At 49.6% G+C, this 22,222-nt stretch overlaps 1 protein-coding gene across 3 annotated transcripts in view; it reads left to right on the top strand.

Moving 5' to 3' along the window:
- RBM27 (RNA binding motif protein 27) overlaps positions 1-22,222 on the top strand; it is a 455,159-nt gene that overhangs the window by 94,813 nt on the left and 338,124 nt on the right. For all 3 annotated transcript variants that reach the window (XM_063928111.1, XM_063928110.1, XM_063928112.1), the window contains exon 5: positions 13,457-13,629. In XM_063928111.1, the coding sequence (XP_063784181.1) occupies positions 13,457-13,629 (173 nt within the window). The remainder of the gene's footprint in view (positions 1-13,456; positions 13,630-22,222) is intronic.

Genomic DNA, 22,222 nt, shown 5'->3' with positions numbered 1-22,222 from the left:
GTTTACTGGGTTCCAGGATAAACGCTATGTCTATTTCTGCTAGGCGTGTCTTATGGACCCGACAGTGGTCAGGTAATGCCGACTCCAAGAGACATATGGAGTTGTTGCCTTACAAAGGTGAGGAATTGTTTGGAGAGGGCCTCTCGGACCTCGTCGCTACGGCAGGTAAATCGAATTTTCTCTAACGTCCTTGAGGATGCTGGGACTCCGTAAGGACCATGGGGAATAGACGGGCTCCGCAGGAGATAGGGCACTTTAAGAAAGCTTTGGACTCTGGGTGTGCTCTGGCTCCTCCCTCTATGCCCCTCCTCCAGACCTCAGTTTTACACTGTGCCCAGAGCAGGATGGGTGCACTGCAGAGAGCTCTCCTGAGTTCTCTGCCTAAAAGCATTTTTGTTTGGATTTTTTCTCTACTTTTTCACAGGGAGCACTGCTGGCAACAGGCTCCCTCCATCGAGGGACTGAGGAGAGAGGAGCAGACCTTCTTGTCTAAGATAGGCTCTGCTTCCTCGGCTACTGGACATCATTAGCTCCAGAAGGGGTGAACGCAGGTTCTGACTGGGCGTCCACCCCCGGGGCCGTGCCGCCGTTCTCCTCACAGAGCTAGAAGAACAGAGGACAGAAGTCGTCAGGCGGCAGAAGCCTTCAGCTTCACAGAGGTAACGCACAGCACTGCAGCTGTGCGTCATTGCTCCCATACACCTCACACACTCCGGTCACTGTAAGGGTGCAGGGGGGGGCGCCCTGGGCAGCAATATAAACACCTCTTATGGCAAAAGACAATATACATGTACAGGTGGGCACTGTACATGTATATAAAAGAGCCCCCGCCATATTTTTGTAAGTTTGAGCGGGACAGAAGCCCGCCGCCGAGGGGGCGGGGATTCTCCCTCAGCACTCACCAGCGCCATTTTCTCTCCATAGCACCGCTGAGAGGAAGCTCCCCGGACTCTCCCCTGCTTACACCCGGTGAAGGGGTGTTTAAAAGAGAGGGGGGCACATAATTGGCGGATAACATATTATACAGCGCTGCTGGGGAAAAACATTTTGTGTTGGTCTCCAAGATCATTGCGCTGGGGTGTGTGCTGGCATACTCTCTCTGTCTCTCCAAAGGGCCTTGACAGGGATACTGTCTTCAGGAAAGGGGTTCCCTGTGTGTGTGAAGTGTGTCGGTGCGCGTGTGTCGACATATTTGACGAGGAAGGCTCGCTTAATGTGGAGGGGGAGTGCTTGAATGTCATGTCGCCGTCTGCAACGCCGACATCGGAATGGGTGGATATGCTGAATGTCTTGAATGCAAATGTTAATCTATTGCATAAAAGATTAGACAAGGCAGAAGCTAGGGATCAGTCAGGTAGCCAGTCCATGCCTGTCCCTGTGGCGACAGGCCCTTCGGGGTCTCAGAAGCGCACCATATCCCAGATCGATGACACAGATACCGACACAGATACTGACTCTAGTGTCGACTATGAAGATGCAAAATTACAGCCGAAGGTGGCAAAAGGTATTCGGTACATGATTATTGCCATTAAAGAGGTTTTGGGTACACATGTATAAAGGGAAAAAGCCTGAAGTCACCTTTCCATCCTCATTTGAACTAAGTGAATTGTGCGAAAAGGCTTGGGAATCTCCGGATAGGAGACCACAAGTTCCCAAAAGGATTCTTATGGCGTATCCTTTTCCACAAACTGACAGGATACGCTGGGAATCTTCGCCTAAAGTAGACAAGGCGCTGACACGCTTGTCAAAAAAGGTGGCACTGCCTTCTCAGGATACGGCTTCCCTCAAGGAACCTGCTGACCGCATGCAGGAAATTACCTTGAAGCACATTTACACTCATTCAGGTACTATTGCTAGACCGGCTATGGCGTCGGCCTGGGTTTGTAGTGCGGTTGTGGCATGGGCAGATTCCTTATCTACGGAGATTGACACCTTAGATAGGGATGCTATTCAAATGACCATAGAGCATATCAGAGATATGCTGCCTTGTATATGAGAGATGCTCCGAGAGACATTTGTTTATTAAGCTCCAGAATAAATGCTGTGTCTATTTCTGCTAGGTGGCTCTTGTGGACCCGACAGTGGACGGGAGATGCCGATTCAAAGCGGCATATGGAGTCCTTGCCTTACAGAGGGGAGGAGTTGTTTGGAGACGGCCTCTCGGACCTTGTCGCTACGGCTGGTAAGTCGAATTTCTTACCTTATGTCCCCCCGCAGCATACAAAAAAGGCACCTCATTATCAAATGCAGTCCTTTCGTTCCAATAAAAACAAAAAGGTACGGGGATCGTCCTTTGTTGCCAGAGGGAAACGTAGGGGAAAGAAGCTGCACACAGCTAGTTCCCAAGAGCAAAAGTCCTCCCCTGCCTCTGCAAAGTCCACCGCATGACGCTCGGGCTTCCCGGGGGGAGGCAGATCTAGTGGGGGCTCGTCTTCGGTTTTTCAGCCACGTCTGGGTTCACTCGCAGGTGGATCCCTGGGCATTAGAGATTGTTTCTCAGGGATACAGGCTGGAATTCGAAGACTTGCCTCCTCGCCGGTTTTTCAAATCGGCTCTGCCGGCTTCCCCGTCACAGAGGGAGCTAGTGTTGGCGGCAATCCAAAAATTGTATATTCAACAGGTGATTGTCACAGTTCCTCATCTCCAGCAAGGAGAGGGATATTACTCGACCCTGTTTGTGGTTCCGAAACCGGACGGTTCGGTCAGACCCATTTTAAACCTAAAATCTCTGAACCTGTACTTGAAGAGGTTCAAGTTCAAGATGGAATCACTCAGGGCGGTCAACGCCAGCCTGGAGGGGGGGGGGATTGGATGGTGTCCCTGGACATAAAGGATGCATACCTTCATGTTCCAATATTCCCCCCTCATCAGGCGTTCCTTAGATTTGCGGTGCAGGACTGTCACTACCAATTTCAGACGTTGCCGTTTGGGCTTTCCACGGCCCCGTGGATTTTCACCAAGGTAATGGCGGAAATGATGGTGCTCCTGCGCAGGCAGGGGGTCACCATTATCCCATACTTGGACGATCTCCTCATAAAGGCGAGATCTCTGGAGAAGTTGCTGGACAGTGTGTCTCTGTCCATGAAGACGTTGCAGATACACGGCTGGATTCTCAATATACCAAAGTCCCAGCTAGTCCCTACAACGCGTCTGACCTTTTTGGGCCTGATTCTAGACACAGACCAGAAAAAGGTTTTTCTTCCGATCGAAAAGGTTCAGGAGCTCATAGCCATGGTCAGGAACCTCTTAAAACCAAAAAAAGGTTTCAGTGCATCATTGCACGCGGGTCCTGGGGAAGATGGTGGCTTCATACGAGGCCATCCCTTTCGGCAGGTTCCATGCGATTACCTTTGAATGGGACCTCTTGGACAAGTGGTCCGGGTCCCATTTACGAATGCATCAAAGGATTACCCTGTCTCCCAGGACCAGGGTATCTCTCCTGTGGTGGCTGAACAGTGCTCACCTGCTAGAGGGTCGCAGGTTCGGCATTCAGGACTGGGTCCTGGTGACCACGGACGCAAGCTTCCGAGGCTGGGGAGCAGTAACACTGGGAAGAATTTCCAAGGTCTCTGGTCAAACCTAGAGACTTGTCTCCACATCAACGCCCTGGAGTTGAGGGCCATATACAACGCCCTGTGTCAAGCGGAGGAATTGCTTCGGAGAAAACCGGTTCTGATTCAGTCGGACAACGTCACGGCAGTGGCTCATATAAACTGGCAAGGCGGAACAAGGAGCAGAGTGGCCATGGCAGAAGCGACCAGGATTCTTCGCTGGGTGGAAGGCCATGTAAGCGCACTATCAGCAGTGTTCATCCCGGGGGTGGACAACTGGGAGGCGGACTTCCTCAGCAGGCACGACCTGCATCCGGGAGAGTGGGGACTTCATCAAGAAGTCTTAGCACAGATCACGGATCGATGGGGACTGCATCAAATCGACATGATGGCATCCCGTCTCAACAAAAAGCTAAAGCGGTATTGCGCCAGGTCAAGGGACCCTCAGGCGGTAGCGGTAGACGCTCTGGTGACACCTTGGGTGTTCAGATCGGTCTATGTGTTTCCTCCTCTTCCTCTCATACCCAAAGTGTTGAGAATAATAAGAATGAGCAGGGTCAGAACAATCCTCATTGTTCCAGATTGGCCACGGAGGACTTGGTATCCGGAGCTGCAAGAGTTGCTCACAGAAGATCCGTGGCCTCTTCCTCTAAGGCAGGACCTGCTGCGGCAGGGGCACTGTCTGTTCCAAGACTTACCGCGGCTGCGTTTGACGGCATGGCGGTTGAACGCCGGATCCTAGCGGAAAAAGGAATTCCGGAGGAAGTCATTCCTACCCTGATCAAGGCTAGGAAAGACGTGACGTTAAAACATTATCACCGTATATGGCGGAAATATGTTTCTTGGTGTGAGGCCAGAGCTGCTCCTACGGAGGAGTTCCATTTGGGCCGTCTGCTTCACTTCCTTCAAACAGGAGTGACTTTGGGCCTAAAATTAGGGTCCATGAAGGTCCAAATTTCGGCCTTATCCATTTTCTTTCAAAGAGAATTAGCCTCTCTTCCTGAAGTACAGACTTTTGTGAAGGGGGTGCTGCTTATTCAGCCTCCCTTTGTGCCTCCGGTGGCGCCTTGGGATCTTAACGTGGTGTTACGTTTCCTCAAGTCACCTTGGTTTGAACCACTCAAAACTGTGGAGCTGAAATACCTCACGTGGAAAGTGGTCATGTTGTTGGCATTAGCTTCGGCTAGACGTGTTTCAGAATTGGCGGCTTTATCACATAAAAGCCCATACTTGTTTTTTCACGTGGATAGGGCAGGGTTGAGGACTCGTCCTCAATTTCTGCCAAAGGTGGTCTCATCTTTTCATATGAACCAACCTATTGTCGTGCCTGTGGCTACACGGGACTTGGAGGATTCGGAGTCCCTGGATGTGGTCAGGGCTTTGAAGATTTATGTGACCAGAACGGCTAGAATCGGGAAGACTGAAGCTTTGTTCGTTCTGTATGCGGCCAACAAGGTTGGCGCTCCTGCTTCAAAGCAGACTATTGCTCGCTGGATCTGTAACACGATTCAGCAGGCGCATTCTACGGCAGGATTGCCGTTACCGAAATCTGTTAAGGCCCATTCCACTAGGAAAGTGGGCTCTTCTTGGGCGGCTGCCCAAGGGGTCTCGGCATTACAGTTGTGCCGAGCAGCTACTTGGTCGGGGTCTAACACCTTTGCAAAGTTCTATAAGTTTGATACCCTGGCTGAGGAGGACCTCCTGTTTGCTCAATCGGTGCTGCAGAGTCATCCGCACTCTCCCGCCCGTTTTGGAGCTTTGGTATAATCCCCATGGTCCTTACGGAGTCCCAGCATCCTCAAGGACGTTAGAGAAAATAAGATTTTACTTACCGGTAAATCTATTTCTCGTAGTCCGTAGAGGATGCTGGGCGCCTGTCCCAAGTGCGGATTTCTTCTGCAAGACTTGTATATAGTTATTGCTTACATAAGGGTTATGTTATATTTTATCGGTTGAACTGAGGCTATGTTGTTGTTCATACTGTTAACTGGGTAGTTTATCACAAGTTGTACGGTGTGATTGGTGTGGCTTGTATGGATCTCGCCCTTAGATTTACAAAAATCCTTCCTCGTACTGTCCATCTCCTCTGGGCACAGTTTCCCTAACTGAGGTCTGGAGGAGGGGCATAGAGGGAGGAGCCAGTGCACACCCAAAGTCCAAAGCTTTCTTAAAGTGCCCTATCTCCTGCGGAGCCCGTCTATTCCCCATGGTCCTTACGGAGTCCCAGCATCCTCTACGGACTACGAGAAATAGATTTATCGGTAAGTAAAATCTTATTTTTTGCCATATATTCCCTCACAATCTAAGAAAGCGCCTTATTATCAAATGCAGTCCTTTCGTTCCAATAAAAGCAAGAGAGTACGTGGATCGTCCTTTCTTGACAGAGGTAAGGGCAGAGGGAAAAAGCTGCACAACACAGCTAGTTCCCAGGAACAGAAGTCCTCCCCGGCCTCTGCAAAATCCACCGCATGACGCTGGGGCTCCCCTGAGGGAGTCCGCCCCAGTGGGGGCACGTCTTCGACTGTTAAGCCACATCTGGGTTCACTTACAGGTGGATACCTGGGCAATAGAAATTGTTTCCCAGGGTTACAAGCTGGAATTCGAAGAGGTGCCTCCTCGCCGGTTTTTCAAATCGGCCCTACTGACTTCCCCCCTGGAAAGGGAGATAGTGTTACATGCGATTCGCAAATTGTGTCTTCAACAAGTGGTGGTAGAGGTTCCCCTGCTTCAAAGAGGGAAGGGGTACTACTCAACTCTGTTTGTGGTCCTGAAACCGGACGGTTCGGTCAGACCCATTTTGAATTTAAAATCCCTGAACCTTTACTTAAAACGGTTCAAGTTCAAGATGGAATCGCTCAGAGCGGTCATCACCAGCCTGGCAGGGGGAGATTTTATGGTATCTCTGGACATAAAGGATGCATACCTGCATGTTCCCATATATCCTCCTCATCAGGCGTACCTGAGATTTGCGGTACAGGATTGTCATTACCAATTTCAGACGTTGCCGTTTGGGCTTTCCACGGCCCCGAGAATTTTCACCAAGGTAATGGCGGAAATGATGGTGCTCCTGCGCAAGCAGGGTTTCACAATTATCCCGTACTTGGACGATCTCCTTATAAAAGCGAGATCACGGGAGAAGTTGCTGAACAGCGTATCACTTTCACTGAATGTGTTACAGCGACACGACTGGATTATCAATATTCCAAAGTCGCAGCTGAATCCTATAACTCGTCTGCCCTTCATGGGCATGATTCTGGACACAGACCAGAAGAGGGTTTTTCTTCCGCAAAAAAAAGCGCAGGAACTTATGACTCTAGTCATGAACCTGTTGAAGCCAAAACAAGTGTCAATATGTCATTGCACTCAAGTCCTGGGAAAAATGGTGGCGACATACGAAGCCATTCCCTACGGCAGATTCCATGCATGGACCTTCCAATGGGACCTATTGGACAAATGGTCCGTGTCACATCTGCAAATGCATCAGCGGAACACCCTGTCCCCCAGGGCCAGAGTATCTCTCCTGTGGTGGCTGAAAAGTGCTCACCTTCTAGAGGGCCGCAGGTTCGGCATTCAGGACTGGATCCTGGTGACTACGGACGCGAGCCTCTGAGGTTGGGAAGCAGTCACACAGGGAAGAAATTTCCAAGGCCTATGGTCAAGTCAAGAGACTTGTCTTCACATCAACATCCTGGAACTAAGGGCCATATACAACACCCTACGTCATGGGTCTTCAACCTGTGGCCCTCCAGCTGCTGTGGAACTACACATCCCAGCATGCCCTGCCTCAGTTTTAGCATACATTAATAGCAAAACTGTGGCAGGGCATGCTGGGATGTGTAGTTTCACAGCAGCTGGAGGGCCACAGGTTGAAGACCCATGCCCTACGTCAAGCGGAGATCTTACTTCGCAATCGACCAGTTCTGTTCCAGTCAGACAACGTCACCGCAGTAGCTTATGTAAACCGCCAAGGCGGCACAAGGAGCAGAGTGGCAATGGCGGAAGCCACCAGAAGTCTTCGCTGGGCGGAGAATCATGTAAGCGCTCTGTCAGCAGTGTTCATTCCGGGAGTGGACAACTGGGAAGCAGACTTCCTCAGCAGACACGACCTGCATCCGGGAGAGTGGGGACTTCATCAGGAAGTCTTTGCGCAGATTGCAAGGCGGTGGGGACTGCCCCAAATAGACATGATGGCGTCCCGTCTCAACAAAAAGCTACAAAGGTATTGCGCCAGGTCAAGAGACCCTCAGGCTGTAGCTGTGGACGCTCTAGTGACACCGGGGGTGTTCCAGTCGGTCTATGTGTTTCCTCCTCTTCCTCTCATTCCCAAGGTGTTGAGGATAATAAAAAAAAAAAGAGGCGTGAGAACAATACTCATTGTTCCGGATTGGCCACAAAGGACCTGGTATCCGGATCTGCAGGAAATGCTCACAGAAGATCCGTGGCCTCTTCCTCTAAGGCAGGACCTGTTACAACAAGGTCCCTGTCTGTTCCAAGACTTACCGCGTCTGCGTTTGACGGCATGGCGGTTGCACGCCGGATCTAGCGGAAAAAGGTATTCCGGATGAGGTTATTCCTACGCTAATAAAGGCTAGGAAGGATGTGACATCTAAACATTATCACCGAATATGGCGAAAATATGTTTCTTGTTGTGAGGCCAGGAATGCTCCTATGGAAGAATTCCATCTAGGCCGTTTTCTTCACTTCCTACAAACTGGAGTGAATTTGGGCCTAAAATTAGGCTCCATTAAAGTTCAGATTTCGGCCTTATCCATTTTCTTTCAAAAGGAATTGGCCTCTTTACCTGAAGTACAGACTTTTGTGAAGGGAGTACTGCATATTCAGCCTCCTTTTGTACCTCCGGTGGCGCCTTGGGACCTTAACGTGGTGTTAAGTTTCCTTAAGTCACATTGGTTTTCTAGTGATGAGCGAGGTTCGGTTTTACTCGGTTTTACTCGGTTTTACTCGGTTCTCAAAACGGCATCTTATTGGCTATCCAAAACACGTGGCATCCCTGAGCCAATAAGATGCCGTTTTGAGAACCGAGTAAAACCGAGTAAAACCGAGTAAAACCGAATCCGCTCATCACTAGTTTGAACCACTTAAAACAGTGGAGTTGAAATATCTCACTTGGAAGGTGGTCATGTTGTTAGCCTTGGCTTCGGCTAGGCGAGTTTCGGAATTGGCGGCTTTATCACATAAAAGCCCCTATCTGGTTTTCCATATAGATAGAGCGTAATTGCGGACCCGTCCTCAATTCCTACCTAAGGTGGTCTCATCCTTTCGTATGAACCAACCTATTGTCGTGCCTGTGGCTACACGTGACTTGGAGGATTCCGAGTCCCTTGATGTGGTCAGTGTTTTGAAAATTTTACGTGACCAGAACGGCTAGGATCAGAAAAACAGAAGCACTGTTTGTCCTGTATGCAGCCAACAAGGTTGGCGGCCCTGCTTCAAAGCAGACTATTGCTCGCTGGATCTGTAACATGATTCAGCAGGTGCATTCTACGGCAGGATTGCTGTTACCGAAATCGGTCAAGGCCCATTCCACTAGGAAGGTGGGCTCGTCTTGGGCGGCTGCCCGAGGGGTCTTGGCACTACAGCTGTGCCGAGCTGCTACTTGGTCGGTGTCAAACACCTTTGCAAAGTTCTATAAGTTTGATACCCTGGCTGAGGAGGACCTCCTGTTTGCTCAATCGGTGCTGCAGAGTCATCTGCACTCTCCCGCCCGTTTGGGAGCTTTGGTATAATCCCCATGGTCCTTACGGAGTCCCCAGCATCCTCTAGGACGTTAGAGAAAATAAGATTTTAAACCTACCGGTAAATCTTTTTCTCGTAGTCCGTAGAGGATGCTGGGCGCCCATCCCAAGTGCGGACTACTTCTGCAAGACTTGTATATAGTTATTGCTTACATAAGGGTTATGTTATAGTTTCATCGGTTTTGGACCGATGATATGATGTTTTTTCATACTGTTAACTAGATAGTATATCACAAGTTATACGGTGTGGCTGGTATGAATCTTGCCCTTGGTTTAACAAAAATCCTTTCCTCGTACTTTCAGTCTCCTCTGGGCACAGTTTCTCTAACTGAGGTCTGGAGGAGGGGCATAGAGGGAGGAGCCAGTGCACACCCAGAGTCAAAGTCTTTCTTAAAGTGCCCATGTCTCCTGCGGAGCCCGTCTATCCCCATGGTCCTTACGGAGTCCCCAGCATCCTCTACGGACTACGGGAAAAAGATTTACCGGTAGGTTTAAAATCTTATTATAATAATATTTTGCAGCTCCCCCAGCCAGGAAAGCTTAGTCAGTTTCAAGTTTACAGTCCTTTCGGACGGCCAAGTTTAAGGGCAGATACAGAGGTGCCTCTACGGCCTCCAGAGGTGCAAGATGTAAACCAAGCAAACCAGCAACTGCAGGTGCTCAGGGACAGAGCTCAGGCTCTGCTTCCTCAAAGCCTTCAGCATGACGGTGGACCGCGATGTCTGGAGGGCTGTCAGGTGGGAGCCCGACTACAATTCTTCAGTCACATCTGGTCAAGTTCGTGCCGGGATTGCTGGGTCATAGATCTTATTTCCCAGGGCTACAGACTGGAGTTCCAAGGGCTCCCACCTCAGAGATTCTTCAAAGTAGGCTTACCAGCTTCACAAGAGGCAAGTATAACTTTACAGCATGCCATCCAAAAACTGGTAGTGACTCAAGTCATTGTTCCAGTTCCACCTCATCTACTAAACAAGGGGTACTATTCCAGCTTGTTCGTCGTACCGAAGCCGGACGTTTCTGAACCTCAAGTCTTTGAACCCGTACTTAAGAGTGTTCAAATTCAAGATGGAGTCTGAGAGCGGTGATCTCGGGTCTGGAGGAGGGGGATTTCCTAGTGTCTCTGGATATCAAGGATGCGTACCTTCATATTCTGATCTGGCCGCCTCATCAGGCTTATCTACGGTTTGCACTGCAGGACTGTCACTACCAGTTACAGGCCCTGCCATTTGGTCTCTCCACAGCACAGAGGGTGTTCACCAAGGTGATGACAGAGATGATGTTTCTACTTTGCAAACAGGGAGTGAATATAATTCCGTACCTAGACGATCTTCTGATAAAGGCGCCGTCCAGGTAGAGGTTGCTGGATAGCATTGGTCTCTCAACCAAACTCCTCCAGGATCACGGGTGGATTCTGAACCTTTCGAAATCTCAGAGCTAACACTGAGGCTCCCATTCCTGGGAATGATACTAGACACGGAGTCGCAGAAAGTATTCCTACCATTGGAAAAGGCATTGGTAATCCAGTCGATGGTTCGGGATGTCCTGAAGCCTACCCGGATATCGGTGCATCTATGCATTCGCATCTGGGGCAAATGGTGGCCTCTTACGAGGCGCTTCATTACGGAAGGTTTCACGTAAGACCCTTCCAGCTCGATCTGTTGGACAAATGGTCCAGATCGCATCTTCACATGCACCAGAGGATCAGTCTGTCGCCAAAAGCAAGGATCTCCCTTCTGTGGTGGCTACAGATTTCTCACCTCGTCGAGGGTCGGAGGTTCGGAATTCAGGACTGGATCCTGTTAACCACGGATGCATGCCTCAGGGGTTGGGGAGCAGTCACACAGGGTGTGCAGTTTCAAGGAAGATGGTCAAGTCAGGAAGTCATTCTTCCAATCAACATTCTGGAACTCAGGGCCATATACAACGCCTTTCTGCAGGCCTCATATCCTCTTTAAGATCAGGCCATTCAGGTCCAGTCAGACAGTGTGACGGCAGTGACGTACATAAACCGACAGGGCGGAACGAAAAGCAGAGCAGCAATGTTAGAGGTGTCAAGAATTCTCCTCTGGGCAGAAAAAAATGCTGTGGCATGGTCAGCTGGGAAGCAGACTTCCTCAGCAGACACGACCTGCACCCGGGAGAGTGGGGCCTTCACCCGGAAGTGTTCAGGTGCTTGACACGTCGATGGGGATATCCACAAATCGTCTCAACAAGAATCTCAAGCGGTATTGTTCCAGGTCGAGAGACCCACAGGCAGTGGCGGTAGACGCTCTGACTCCATGGGTCTATCAGCTGGTGTACGTGTTTCCTCCACTTCCTCTGATCCCAAGAATTCTAAAAAGAATAAAAAGGGACTGGCCAGACAGCCCCGGACTGGCCAAGAAGGGCCTGGTACTCGGACCTTCTGGAGATGCTCCTCGAAGATCTGTGTCCTCTGCCTCTTCGCGAGGATCTTTTGCAAAAGGGCCCGTTCGTATATCAGGGCTTACCGCGGCTACGTTTGATGGCATGGAAGTTAAACGGCTGATTCTAACCAAAAGAGGGATCCCTAACAAGATAATCCCGACTATGATCCAAGCCAGGAAGGGAATAACGTCTAAACATTACCACCGTATTTGGAAGAAATACGTCTCTTGGTGTGAGAGCAGAAATTTTTCTGCGGGGGAATTTCGTCTTGACGTTTCCTGCTTTTTCTGCCGACGGGCGTGGATGTGGGCCTACGTCTGGGCTCCATAAAAGTCCAGATTTCGGCCTTGTCCATTTTCTTTCAAAAACAATTGGCTTCTATCCCTGAGGTCCAGACGTTCTTGAAAGGTGTTCTGCAAATCCAACCTCCCTTTGTACCTCCCACAGCACCTTGGGATCTCAATTTGGTGCTGCAGTTCCTCCAATCGGACTTGTTTGAACCGTTACAGAAGGTGGACGTAAAATATCTTATGTGGAAGGCCGTCACACTGTTGGCTTTGGCTTCAGCAAGACGTGTGTCGGAGCTGGAGGCTTTGTCTCACAAAAGCCCCTATTTAATTTTCCATGAGGACAGAGAGCTGAACTCCGATCTCGTCATCAATTTCTTCCTAAAGTGCTGTCTGCATTTCACATCAACCAACCTATTGTGGTTCCGGTTATCACCGACTCCTCTGCTACTTCAAAGTCTTTTTTTGGATGTTGTGAGGGCTCTGAAGGTATACGTAATGAGGACAGCTCGTCACAGGAAATCCGACTTGCTGTTTGTTCTCTATGATCCCAATAAGATTGGGAGTCCTGCTTCAAAGCAGACAATTGCACGCTGGATCAGGCTCACTATCCAGCATGCTTATTCCACGGCAGGTTTGCCAGTTCCAAAATCTGTACAGGTCCACTCTACTAGGTCGGTGGGTTCTTCCTTGGCTGCTGCCCGGGTGTGTCTGCTTTACAGCTCTGCCGAGCAGCTACTTGGTCTGGTTCGAACACGTTTGGTAAGTTCTCCAGTTCGATACTTTGGCCTCTGAGGATCTTCAGTTAGGTCAGTCAGTTCTGCAGGAACATCAGCACTCTCCCACCCGGTTTGGGAGCTTTGGTACATCCCCATGGTACTAAATAGAACCCCAGTATCTTCTAGGACGTAAGAGAAAATAGGATTTTAATTACCTACCGGTAAATCCTTTTCTCTTAGTCCGTAGAGGAAATTTGGCGCCTGCCTGGTGCTTCGTTCTACCTGCACTGTTACTTGGTTAAGTATTGTTGGTTCAGCTGTTGCTGTTCCTGTTTAAAGTTGGGTTAGCATAGCTTTCCTCTGGTTTGTGTGCTGGTTCGGAATCTCACCACTATCCTTTTATATCCTTCTCTCAAAGTATGTCCGTCTCCTACATCAACTGTTTCCTAGACTGAGTCTGGTAGGAGGGGCATAGAGGGAGGAGCCAGCCCACACTATCAAATTCTTAAATTGCCCATGGCTCCTAGTGGACCCTTCTATACCCCATGATACTAAATGGAACCCCAGTATCCTCTACGGACTACGAGAAAAGGATTTACCGGTAGGTAATTTAAAATCCTATTTCCAAATTGAATCTCATAGTTTAACTTCTGGATAATAGGTTAGCAAATTTTAAGAATTCTGCCATACTTTAATATTTATGATTTTTATTTTTTATTTTTTTATATCGTTTATAGGATAAGAGATAAAAAGAGAGATGATGGCAAGTGGCGAGATTATGACAGACATCGAGACAAGTATGATTGGCGGGGAGGCAGAAGTAAAAGTCCTCCCAAAAACAAGGCTGCAAATCGGAGCAGGAGCCACAGCAGAGGAAGGAGCAGGGAGCGAGACACTGCCAGGAGCAGAGGTAGTGAAAACAAAGGGAATTGTTCTGTAAATGTTTCCCCTAAAGCACTGTCATATACAGGAAGTCCAATAAAAGCACCATGTAGGGTTAGATTACAGTTTTGGATGTAAGCAGTTGCTACCTGCGTGAGTAGTTTTTATGTGATTGCAATATAGTGACGGTGCCCTGGTAATGGGCAGAATAATGTTAGCTGCTTGAGCAGAGGATCTTGGTGTGAGATTTGATGTGTTGGATGGGAATAAATTATTTAGTAGCAACAATGTGTATAAAGCAGCTGCATTTCATGAAAATGTTATGTATATTATGCTATGTGACTTGACTATTGAACCCAGATTCCGTCATATATATCCAGCTGGTCTGTCCTGATATGTGACAACTTACACCAGGTAAGATCCACTCATTGGATCTTATCTAATTGAGGCCGATTCAAATGTCCTACAAAGACCATTCATAGGATTGTAGGCACAAAAATGTACATGGTGGAATGTTACCGCAAACTCCTGCCTAATAGAACTCGAAGACCACCCATTCCTTAATTGCAGCTTCTCAGTCCTCCTAAAATAATGTGTGAGCATTTGATTTCCGCAAGAGATAACATTGTTTGAATGTTTTTATTACATTCTGATTTCTGTATATATTTCTTTTTCATCCACTAGGGGTCACTGGAGTACTCTTGGGATATGGACGGTGTCAGCAAGGACTGGGCACTGAATATTCAAATTTCAGTAACTCTCCTCCCCTCCATACTCCCCGACTACCCCAGTGTTTTTTCGGTGCTCACATGGACAGGAAGCACAAGTGTGGACCTCCAGAGGGGGACATACATTTTTTTACTTTTAAATATTTGTTTTATTTTTTATACCTTACAATCCTTTCCCAGCTTCCACAAAAGCTATGGGTCCAGGATTACAGAAGCTGCTGCGTGCAGCTCTTGGCGTGTCGGGCCTCACAAAGGAGCCCCCTCACAGCCACAAGCAGCTCAGCTAACAACAGCTGAGACTGCAGAAAGGACTGGACGGCGCTTGCTGGAAGAAGCCCCGTCAGAGCCCAAGTACATCAGCTACCTTCAGCTGAGGCTGCAGAATGGAGCTTGCTGTAGAAGCCCCGTCAGAGCACAGGAACCCAGGTATTTATGACAGGGGCGGTCAGCTCACGCTGTCGCCCCGCCGTGTGGGGGGATTGCTATGTGCGTCGCCCGAGGTATCCCGCTGCTCCGTCCCCGCCACCGCTGTTATCAGCGCCCCACCGCCGCTCCCATATTCCCGGCCGCCGCTCAGAGGGACGCGCTGGACGGCCGCTGCAAGCGCCGTTCTCAGCGCTCCCTGCCTGTTATGCAATCAGACCGCGGACAGCGTTCAGTGCTGCCGCGGTCTTTCCCTGTAACGGCCGGAGGCTCCGTCACTTAGGGGAAGGTAACTGCTCCCTCAGACCGCGGGCAGCGTTCACTGCTGCCGCGGTCTGTCTCAATAACGGCCGGCAGCTCAGCACTGCCAGCGCTCCCTGCACACACTAAGGGGTAGCAGGGGGAGGGGGGGATGCCGGCGCCTCTGATCAACAGACCGCGGACAGTGCACACTGCTGCCGCGGTCTGTCCCTGTAAAACAGGCCTCTAGTAACTAGTGGGCTCATGCTGGGCAGTCAGGAGTTTCCCTGTCCCGATTACTTGTAGCGCAGCTGCAGGGGGGAGAGATTATGCCACAGCAGCAGCAATGGACAGCCTATGCTAAAGAAGGGGCTGCATTGTGTTATATATGCATTCGTGTAGCACTTGTTATACCATAGACAATGTTATACCATAGAAAATGTATATAAAATACTGTATGTATGCATATATGGTCATGTAACAAAATATGCTATATGTTCTTTGACTATAAGCACATGGCTGGAGGCCATTTTAATCATACTTTCTGTTTCTTTTCCAGAACGTTCCTGTCCTACAACACTGCTCCACCGGATGGCGCAGGGGTGTTGGTAGGAATTTTTGGATCAGGTTTCTTATGGTCTGGCCACGTGCACTGCACTTTGACCATATACACATTTTCGCAATTTTACGGAGATGGAATTGGTTTGTCTTTGTCTATTTATTTGTCTGGTCACATAATAAGTCAGTCACCAGCAAAGACGGAAAAGTTGTTTCACTGCAATGTCTGTACCAGTGGGTTCCCGGTGAGTTCTACCACATGCACAGTATATTTTATACTCCCATTTCATCTCCTATTTTGCAAAGAGTTTCTGCTATGTTGCAATCCTGACTATTCTATGCCAGGCCTAACTGCGCAAGATGAATGTGAGAAGGGTGAATAGACCAGCAGTCAGATAGTGTGGGTGCGTCAGACTCTGAAGTTTACAGGGATTGAAGAGGCTCTGACAATTTATAAGGTGGTCTTTACTAGGCCACAGATCTCCAGCGTGGAATCTCTAAATAAGATGTTTAATAGGATCCTGATACACAGGTTTCGAAACCTCGCCGATTTCGGTCTAGTTACCCGTTTCCAAAGTCAGTGACATCTCCATAGGAGCTATGCTAGAGTCTCTGTATACAGCAGCAGGGGTGTTGCTTCGACCGTGTTTGGTTGGCATTTGGGTAACTACGGCGTTGCTTGTCTGGATAATAGGACTCGGGTCCGCCCTACAAAACGTCCACCTTATGCTTCTTGCTGATCAAATCTGCGAAGCTGCTGATTATCTATGTACAACTTCAACGGACGTCTGCCTAGTCAGTTCTCGCCTTTCAGCGTCACTCGTTGTGGCACGACAAGCGCTTTGGCTGCGTCCTTAGCAGGCGGAGGCAAAGGTCGAGAGAAGAATAGAAGCATTACCTTATGCGAAGGTTGTTTGGTCCTGATTTGGACAAAGGTATTTCTCTGACGTCCTAGTGGATGCTGGGACTCCGTCAGGACCATGGGGATTAGTGGCTCCGCAGGAGACAGGGCACAAAAATAAAAGCTTTAGGACTAGGTGGTGTGCACTGGCTCCTCCCCCTATGACCCTCCTCCAAGCCTCAGTTAGGTTTTTGTGCCCGTCCGAGCAGGGTGCAATCTAGGTGGCTCTCCTAAAGAGCTGCTTAGAAAAAGTTATTAGGTTTTTTATTTTCAGTGAGTCCTGCTGGCAACAGGCTCACTGCAACGAGGGACTTAGGGGAGAAGAAGTGAACTCACCTGCGTGCAGGATGGATTGGCTTCTTAGGCTACTGGACACCATTAGCTCCAGAGGGATCGAACACAGGCCCAGCCATGGAGTCCGGTCCCGGAGCCGCGCCGCCGACCCCCTTGCAGATGCCGAAAAGTGAAGAGGTCCAGAAACCGGCGGCAGAAGACTTTTCAGTCTTCATGAGGTAGCGCACAGCACTGCAGCTGTGCGCCATTGTTGTCCGCACACTTCACACCAGCGGTCACTGAGGGTGCAGGGCGCTGGGGGGGGGCGCCCTGGGCAGCAATGATAATACCTTGTTCTGGCTAAAAATACATCACATATAGCCCCTGGGGCTATATGGATGTATTTAACCCCTGCCAGGTCTCACAAACACCGGGAGAAGAGCCCGCCGAAATAGGGGGCGGGGGCCTATCTCCTCAGCACACAGCGCCATTTTCCTGCACAGCTCCGCTGCGAGGAAGGCTCCCAGGACTCTCCCCTGCACTGCACTACAGAAACAGGGTAAAAAAACAGAGAGGGGGGGCACTTTTTTTGGCGATATTGATATATTAAGCTGCTATAAAGGAAACAACACTTCTGTAGGGTTGTTCCTATATATTTATAGCGCTTGGGTGTGTGCTGGCAAACTCTCCCTCTGTCTCCCCAAAGGGCTAGTGGGGTCCTGTCTTCGATAAGAGCATTCCCTGTGTGTCTGCTGTGTGTCGGTACGTGTGTGTCGACATGTAGGAGGACGATGTTGGTGTGGAGGCGGAGCAATTGCCGGTAATGGTGATGTCACCCCCTAGGGAGTCGACACCGGAATGGATGGCTTTGTTTATGGAATTACGTGATAATGTCAGCACGTTACAAAAATCAGTTGACGACATGAGACGGCCGGCAAACCAGTTAGTACCTGTCCAGGCGTCTCGGACACCGTCAGGGGCTGTAAAACGCCCTTTACCTCAGTCGGTCGACACAGACCCAGACACGGACACCGAATCTAGTGTCGACGGTGAAGAAACAAACGTAATTTCCAGTAGGGCCACACGTTATATGATCACGGCAATGAAGGAGGCTTTGCATATCTCTGATACTGCAAGTACCACAAAAAGGGGTATTATGTGGGGTCTGAAAAAACTACCTGTAGTTTTTCCTGAATCAGAGGAATTGAATGAAGTGTGTGATGAAGCGTGGGAAACACCCCCTAGGGTGGATAAGGCACTCACATGCTTATCAAAACAAGTGGCGTTACCGTCTCCTGAAACGGCCGCCCTCAAGGATCCAGCTGATAGGAGGCTGGAAACTACCCTGAAAAGTATATACACTCATACTGGTGTTATACTGCGACCAGCCATCGCCTCAGCATGGATGTGCAGTGCTGGGGTGGTTTGGTCGGATTCCCTGACTGAAAATATTGATACCCTGGATAGGGACAGTATTTTATTGACTATAGAGCAATTAAAGGATGCTTTTCTTTATATGCGAGATGCTCAGAGGGATATTTGCACTCTGGCATCGAGAGTAAGTGCGATGTCCATATCTGCCAGAAGAAGTTTATGGACGCGACAGTGGTCAGGTGATGCGGATTCCAAACGGCATATGGAAGTATTGCCGTATAAAGGGGAGGAATTATTTGGGGTCGGTCTATCGGATTTGGTGGCCACGGCAACAGCCGGGAAATCCACCTTTTTACCTCAGGTCCCCTCCCAACAGAAAAAGACACCGTCTTTTCAGCCGCAGTCCTTTCGTTCCTATAAGAACAAGCGGGCAAAAGGACAGTCATATCTGCCCCGAGGCAAAGGAAAGGGTAAGAGAGTGCACCAAGCAGCTCCCTCCCAGGAGCAGAAGCCCTCCCCGGCTTCTGCAAAGCCCTCAGCATGACGTTGGGGCTTTACAAGCGGACTCAGGGGCGGTGGGGGGTCGACTCAAGAATTTCAGCGCACAGTGGGCTCACTCACAGGTGGACCCCTGGATCCTGCAGGTAGTATCTCAGGGTTACAGGTTGGAATTCGAGAAGTCTCCCCCTCGCCGGTTCCTAAAGTCTGCTCTGCCAACGTCTCCCTCAGACAGGGCGACGGTATTGGAAGCCATTCACAAGCTGTATTCTCAGCAGGTGATAGTCAAGGTACCCCTCCTACAACAGGGAAAGGGGTATTACTCCACGCTATTTGTGGTACTGAAGCCGGACGGCTCGGTAAGACCTATTCTAAATCTGAAATCTTTGAACCTGTACATACAAAAATTCAAGTTCAAGATGGAGTCACTCAGAGCAGTGATAGCGAATCTGGAAGAAGGGGACTTTATGGTGTCCCTGGACATCAAGGATGCATACCTGCATGTCCCAATTTGCCCTTCACATCAAGGGTACCTCAGGTTCGTGGTGCAAAACTGTCATTATCAGTTTCAGACGCTGCCGTTTGGATTGTCCACGGCACCTCGGGTCTTTACCAAGGTAATGGCCGAAATGATGTTTCTTCTGCGAAGAAAAGGCGTATTAATTATCCCTTACTTGGACGATCTCCTGATAAGGGCAAGGTCCAGAGAACAGCTGGAGGACGTAGTAGCACTAACCCAAGTAGTGCTGCAACAGCACGGGTGGATTCTGAATTTTCCAAAATCTCAATTGATCCCGACGACACGTCTGCTGTTCCTGGGAATGATTCTGGACACGGTTCAGAAAAAGGTGTTTCTTCCGGAGGAGAAAGCCAGGGAGTTATCCGAACTTGTCAGGAACCTCCTAAAACCAGGAAAAGTGTCTGTGCATCAATGCACAAGAGTCCTGGGAAAAATGGTGGCTTCTTACGAAGCGATTCCATTCGGCAGATTCCACGCACGAACTTTTCAGTGGGATCTGCTGGACAAATGGTCCGGATCGCATCTGCAGATGCATCAGCGGATAACTTTGTCTCCACGGACAAGGGTGTCTCTTCTGTGGTGGTTGCAGAGTGCTCATCTGTTAGAGGGCCGCAGATTCGGCATACAGGACTGGGTCCTGGTGACCACGGATGCCAGTCTGAGAGGCTGGGGAGCGGTCACACAGGGAAGAAACTTCCAGGGAGTGTGGTCAAGCCTGGAGATGTCTCTTCACATAAATATACTGGAGCTAAGAGCGATTTACAATGCTCTAAGCCTGGCAAAACCCCTGCTTCAGGGTCAGCCGGTGTTGATCCAGTCGGACAACATCACGGCAGTCGCCCACGTAAACAGACAGGGCGGCACAAGAAGCAGGAGGGCAATGGCAGAAGCTGCAAGGATTCTTCGCTGGGCGGAAGATCATGTGATAGCACTGTCAGCAGTGTTCATTCCGGGAGTGGACAACTGGGAAGCGGACTTCCTCAGCAGACACGATCTACACCCGGGAGAGTGGGGACTTCATCCAGAAGTCTTCCACATGATTGTGAACCGTTGGGAAAAACCAAAGGTGGATATGATGGCGTCCCGCCTCAACAAAAAACTGGACAGGTATTGCGCCAGATCAAGAGACCCTCAGGCAATAGCTGTGGACGCTCTGGTAACACCGTGGGTGTTCCAGTCAGTGTATGTGTTTCCTCCTCTGCCTCTCATACCAAAAGTACTGAGAATTATACGGCAAAGGGGAGTAAGAACGATACTCGTGGCTCCGGATTGGCCAAGAAGAACTTGGTACCCGGAACTTCAGGAGATGCTCACGGAAGATCCGTGGCCTCTACCTCTAAGACGGGACCTGCTTCAGCAGGGACCGTGTCTATTCCAAGACTTACCGCGGCTGCGTTTGACGGCATGGCGGTTGAACGCCGAATTCTAAGGGAAAAAGGCATTCCGGAAGAGGTCATCCCTACCCTGGTAAAAGCCAGGAAGGAGGTGACTGCACAACATTATCACCGCATTTGGAGAAAATATGTTGCGTGGTGTGAGGCCAGGAAGGCCCCGACGGAGGAATTTCAACTGGGTCGATTCCTACATTTCCTGCAAACAGGATTGTCTATGGGCCTCAAATTAGGGTCCATTAAGGTTCAAATTTCGGCCCTGTCGATTTTCTTCCAGAAAGAATTGGCTTCAGTTCCTGAAGTCCAGACTTTTGTAAAAGGAGTACTACATATACAGCCCCCGGTTGTGCCCCCAGTGGCTCCGTGGGATCTTAATGTAGTTTTGGATTTTCTCAAATCCCATTGGTTTGAGCCACTCAAATCGGTGGATTTGAAATATCTTACATGGAAAGTAACCATGCTACTGGCCCTGGCTTCAGCCAGGAGAGTGTCAGAATTGGCGGCTTTATCGTATAAAAGCCCATATCTGATTTTCCATTCGGACAGGGCAGAACTGCGGACGCGTCCTCAGTTTCTGCCTAAGGTGGTTTCAGCGTTTCACCTGAACCAGCCTATTGTGGTGCCTGCGGCTACTAGCGATTTGGAGGATTCCAAGTTGCTGGACGTTGTCAGGGCATTGAAAATATATATTTCAAGGACGGCTGGAGTCAGAAAATCTGACTCGCTGTTTATACTGTATGCACCCAACAAGCTGGGTGCTCCTGCTTCTAAGCAGACGATTGCTCGTTGGATTTGTAGCACAATTCAACTTGCACATTCTGTGGCAGGCCTGCCACAGCCTAAATCTATCAAGGCCCATTCCACAAGGATGGTGGGCTCATCTTGGGCGGCTGCCCGAGGGGTCTCGGCATTACAACTCTGCCGAGCAGCTACGTGGTCGGGGGAGAACACGTTTGTAAAATTCTACAAATTTGATACCCTGGCTAAAGAGGACCTGGAGTTCTCTCATTCGGTGCTGCAGAGTCATCCGCACTCTCCCGCCCGTTTGGGAGCTTTGGTATAATCCCCATGGTCCTGACGGAGTCCCAGCATCCACTAGGACGTCAGAGAAAATAAGATTTTACTTACCGATAAATCTATTTCTCGTAGTCCGTAGTGGATGCTGGGCGCCCATCCCAAGTGCGGATTGTCTGCAATACTTGTACATAGTTATTGTTACAAAAAAAATCGGGTTGTTATTGTTGTGAGCCGTCTGTTCAGAGGCTCCTACGTTTGTCATACTGTTAACTGGATTCAGATCACAGGTTGTACGGTGTGATTGGTGTGGCTGGTATGAGTCTTACCCGGGATTCAAAATCCTTCCTTATTGTGTACGCTCGTCCGGGCACAGTGTCCTAACTGAGGCTTGGAGGAGGGTCATAGGGGGAGGAGCCAGTGCACACCACCTAGTCCTAAAGCTTTTATTTTTGTGCCCTGTCTCCTGCGGCGCCGCTAATCCCCATGGTCCTGACGGAGTCCCAGCATCCACTACGGACTACGAGAAATAGATTTATCGGTAAGTAAAATCTTATTTTTTCACGGGATACTCTGGACCAGCGTTCGAATCCTTTAGACCTCAGCCCTTTCGAGGCCGTGGTAGACAAACAGCCACGCCTGGTAGGCGAGGTCGAGGACGTGGTTTTCAACAAACGAACGCCAGTCGTCCGGACGCTACG

The sequence above is a fragment of the Pseudophryne corroboree genome, chromosome 6 (assembly GCF_028390025.1).
Source record: "Pseudophryne corroboree isolate aPseCor3 chromosome 6, aPseCor3.hap2, whole genome shotgun sequence".
NCBI classification, from domain to species: domain Eukaryota; kingdom Metazoa; phylum Chordata; class Amphibia; order Anura; family Myobatrachidae; genus Pseudophryne; species Pseudophryne corroboree.
This window is presented reverse-complemented; position numbering and strand designations above follow the sequence as displayed.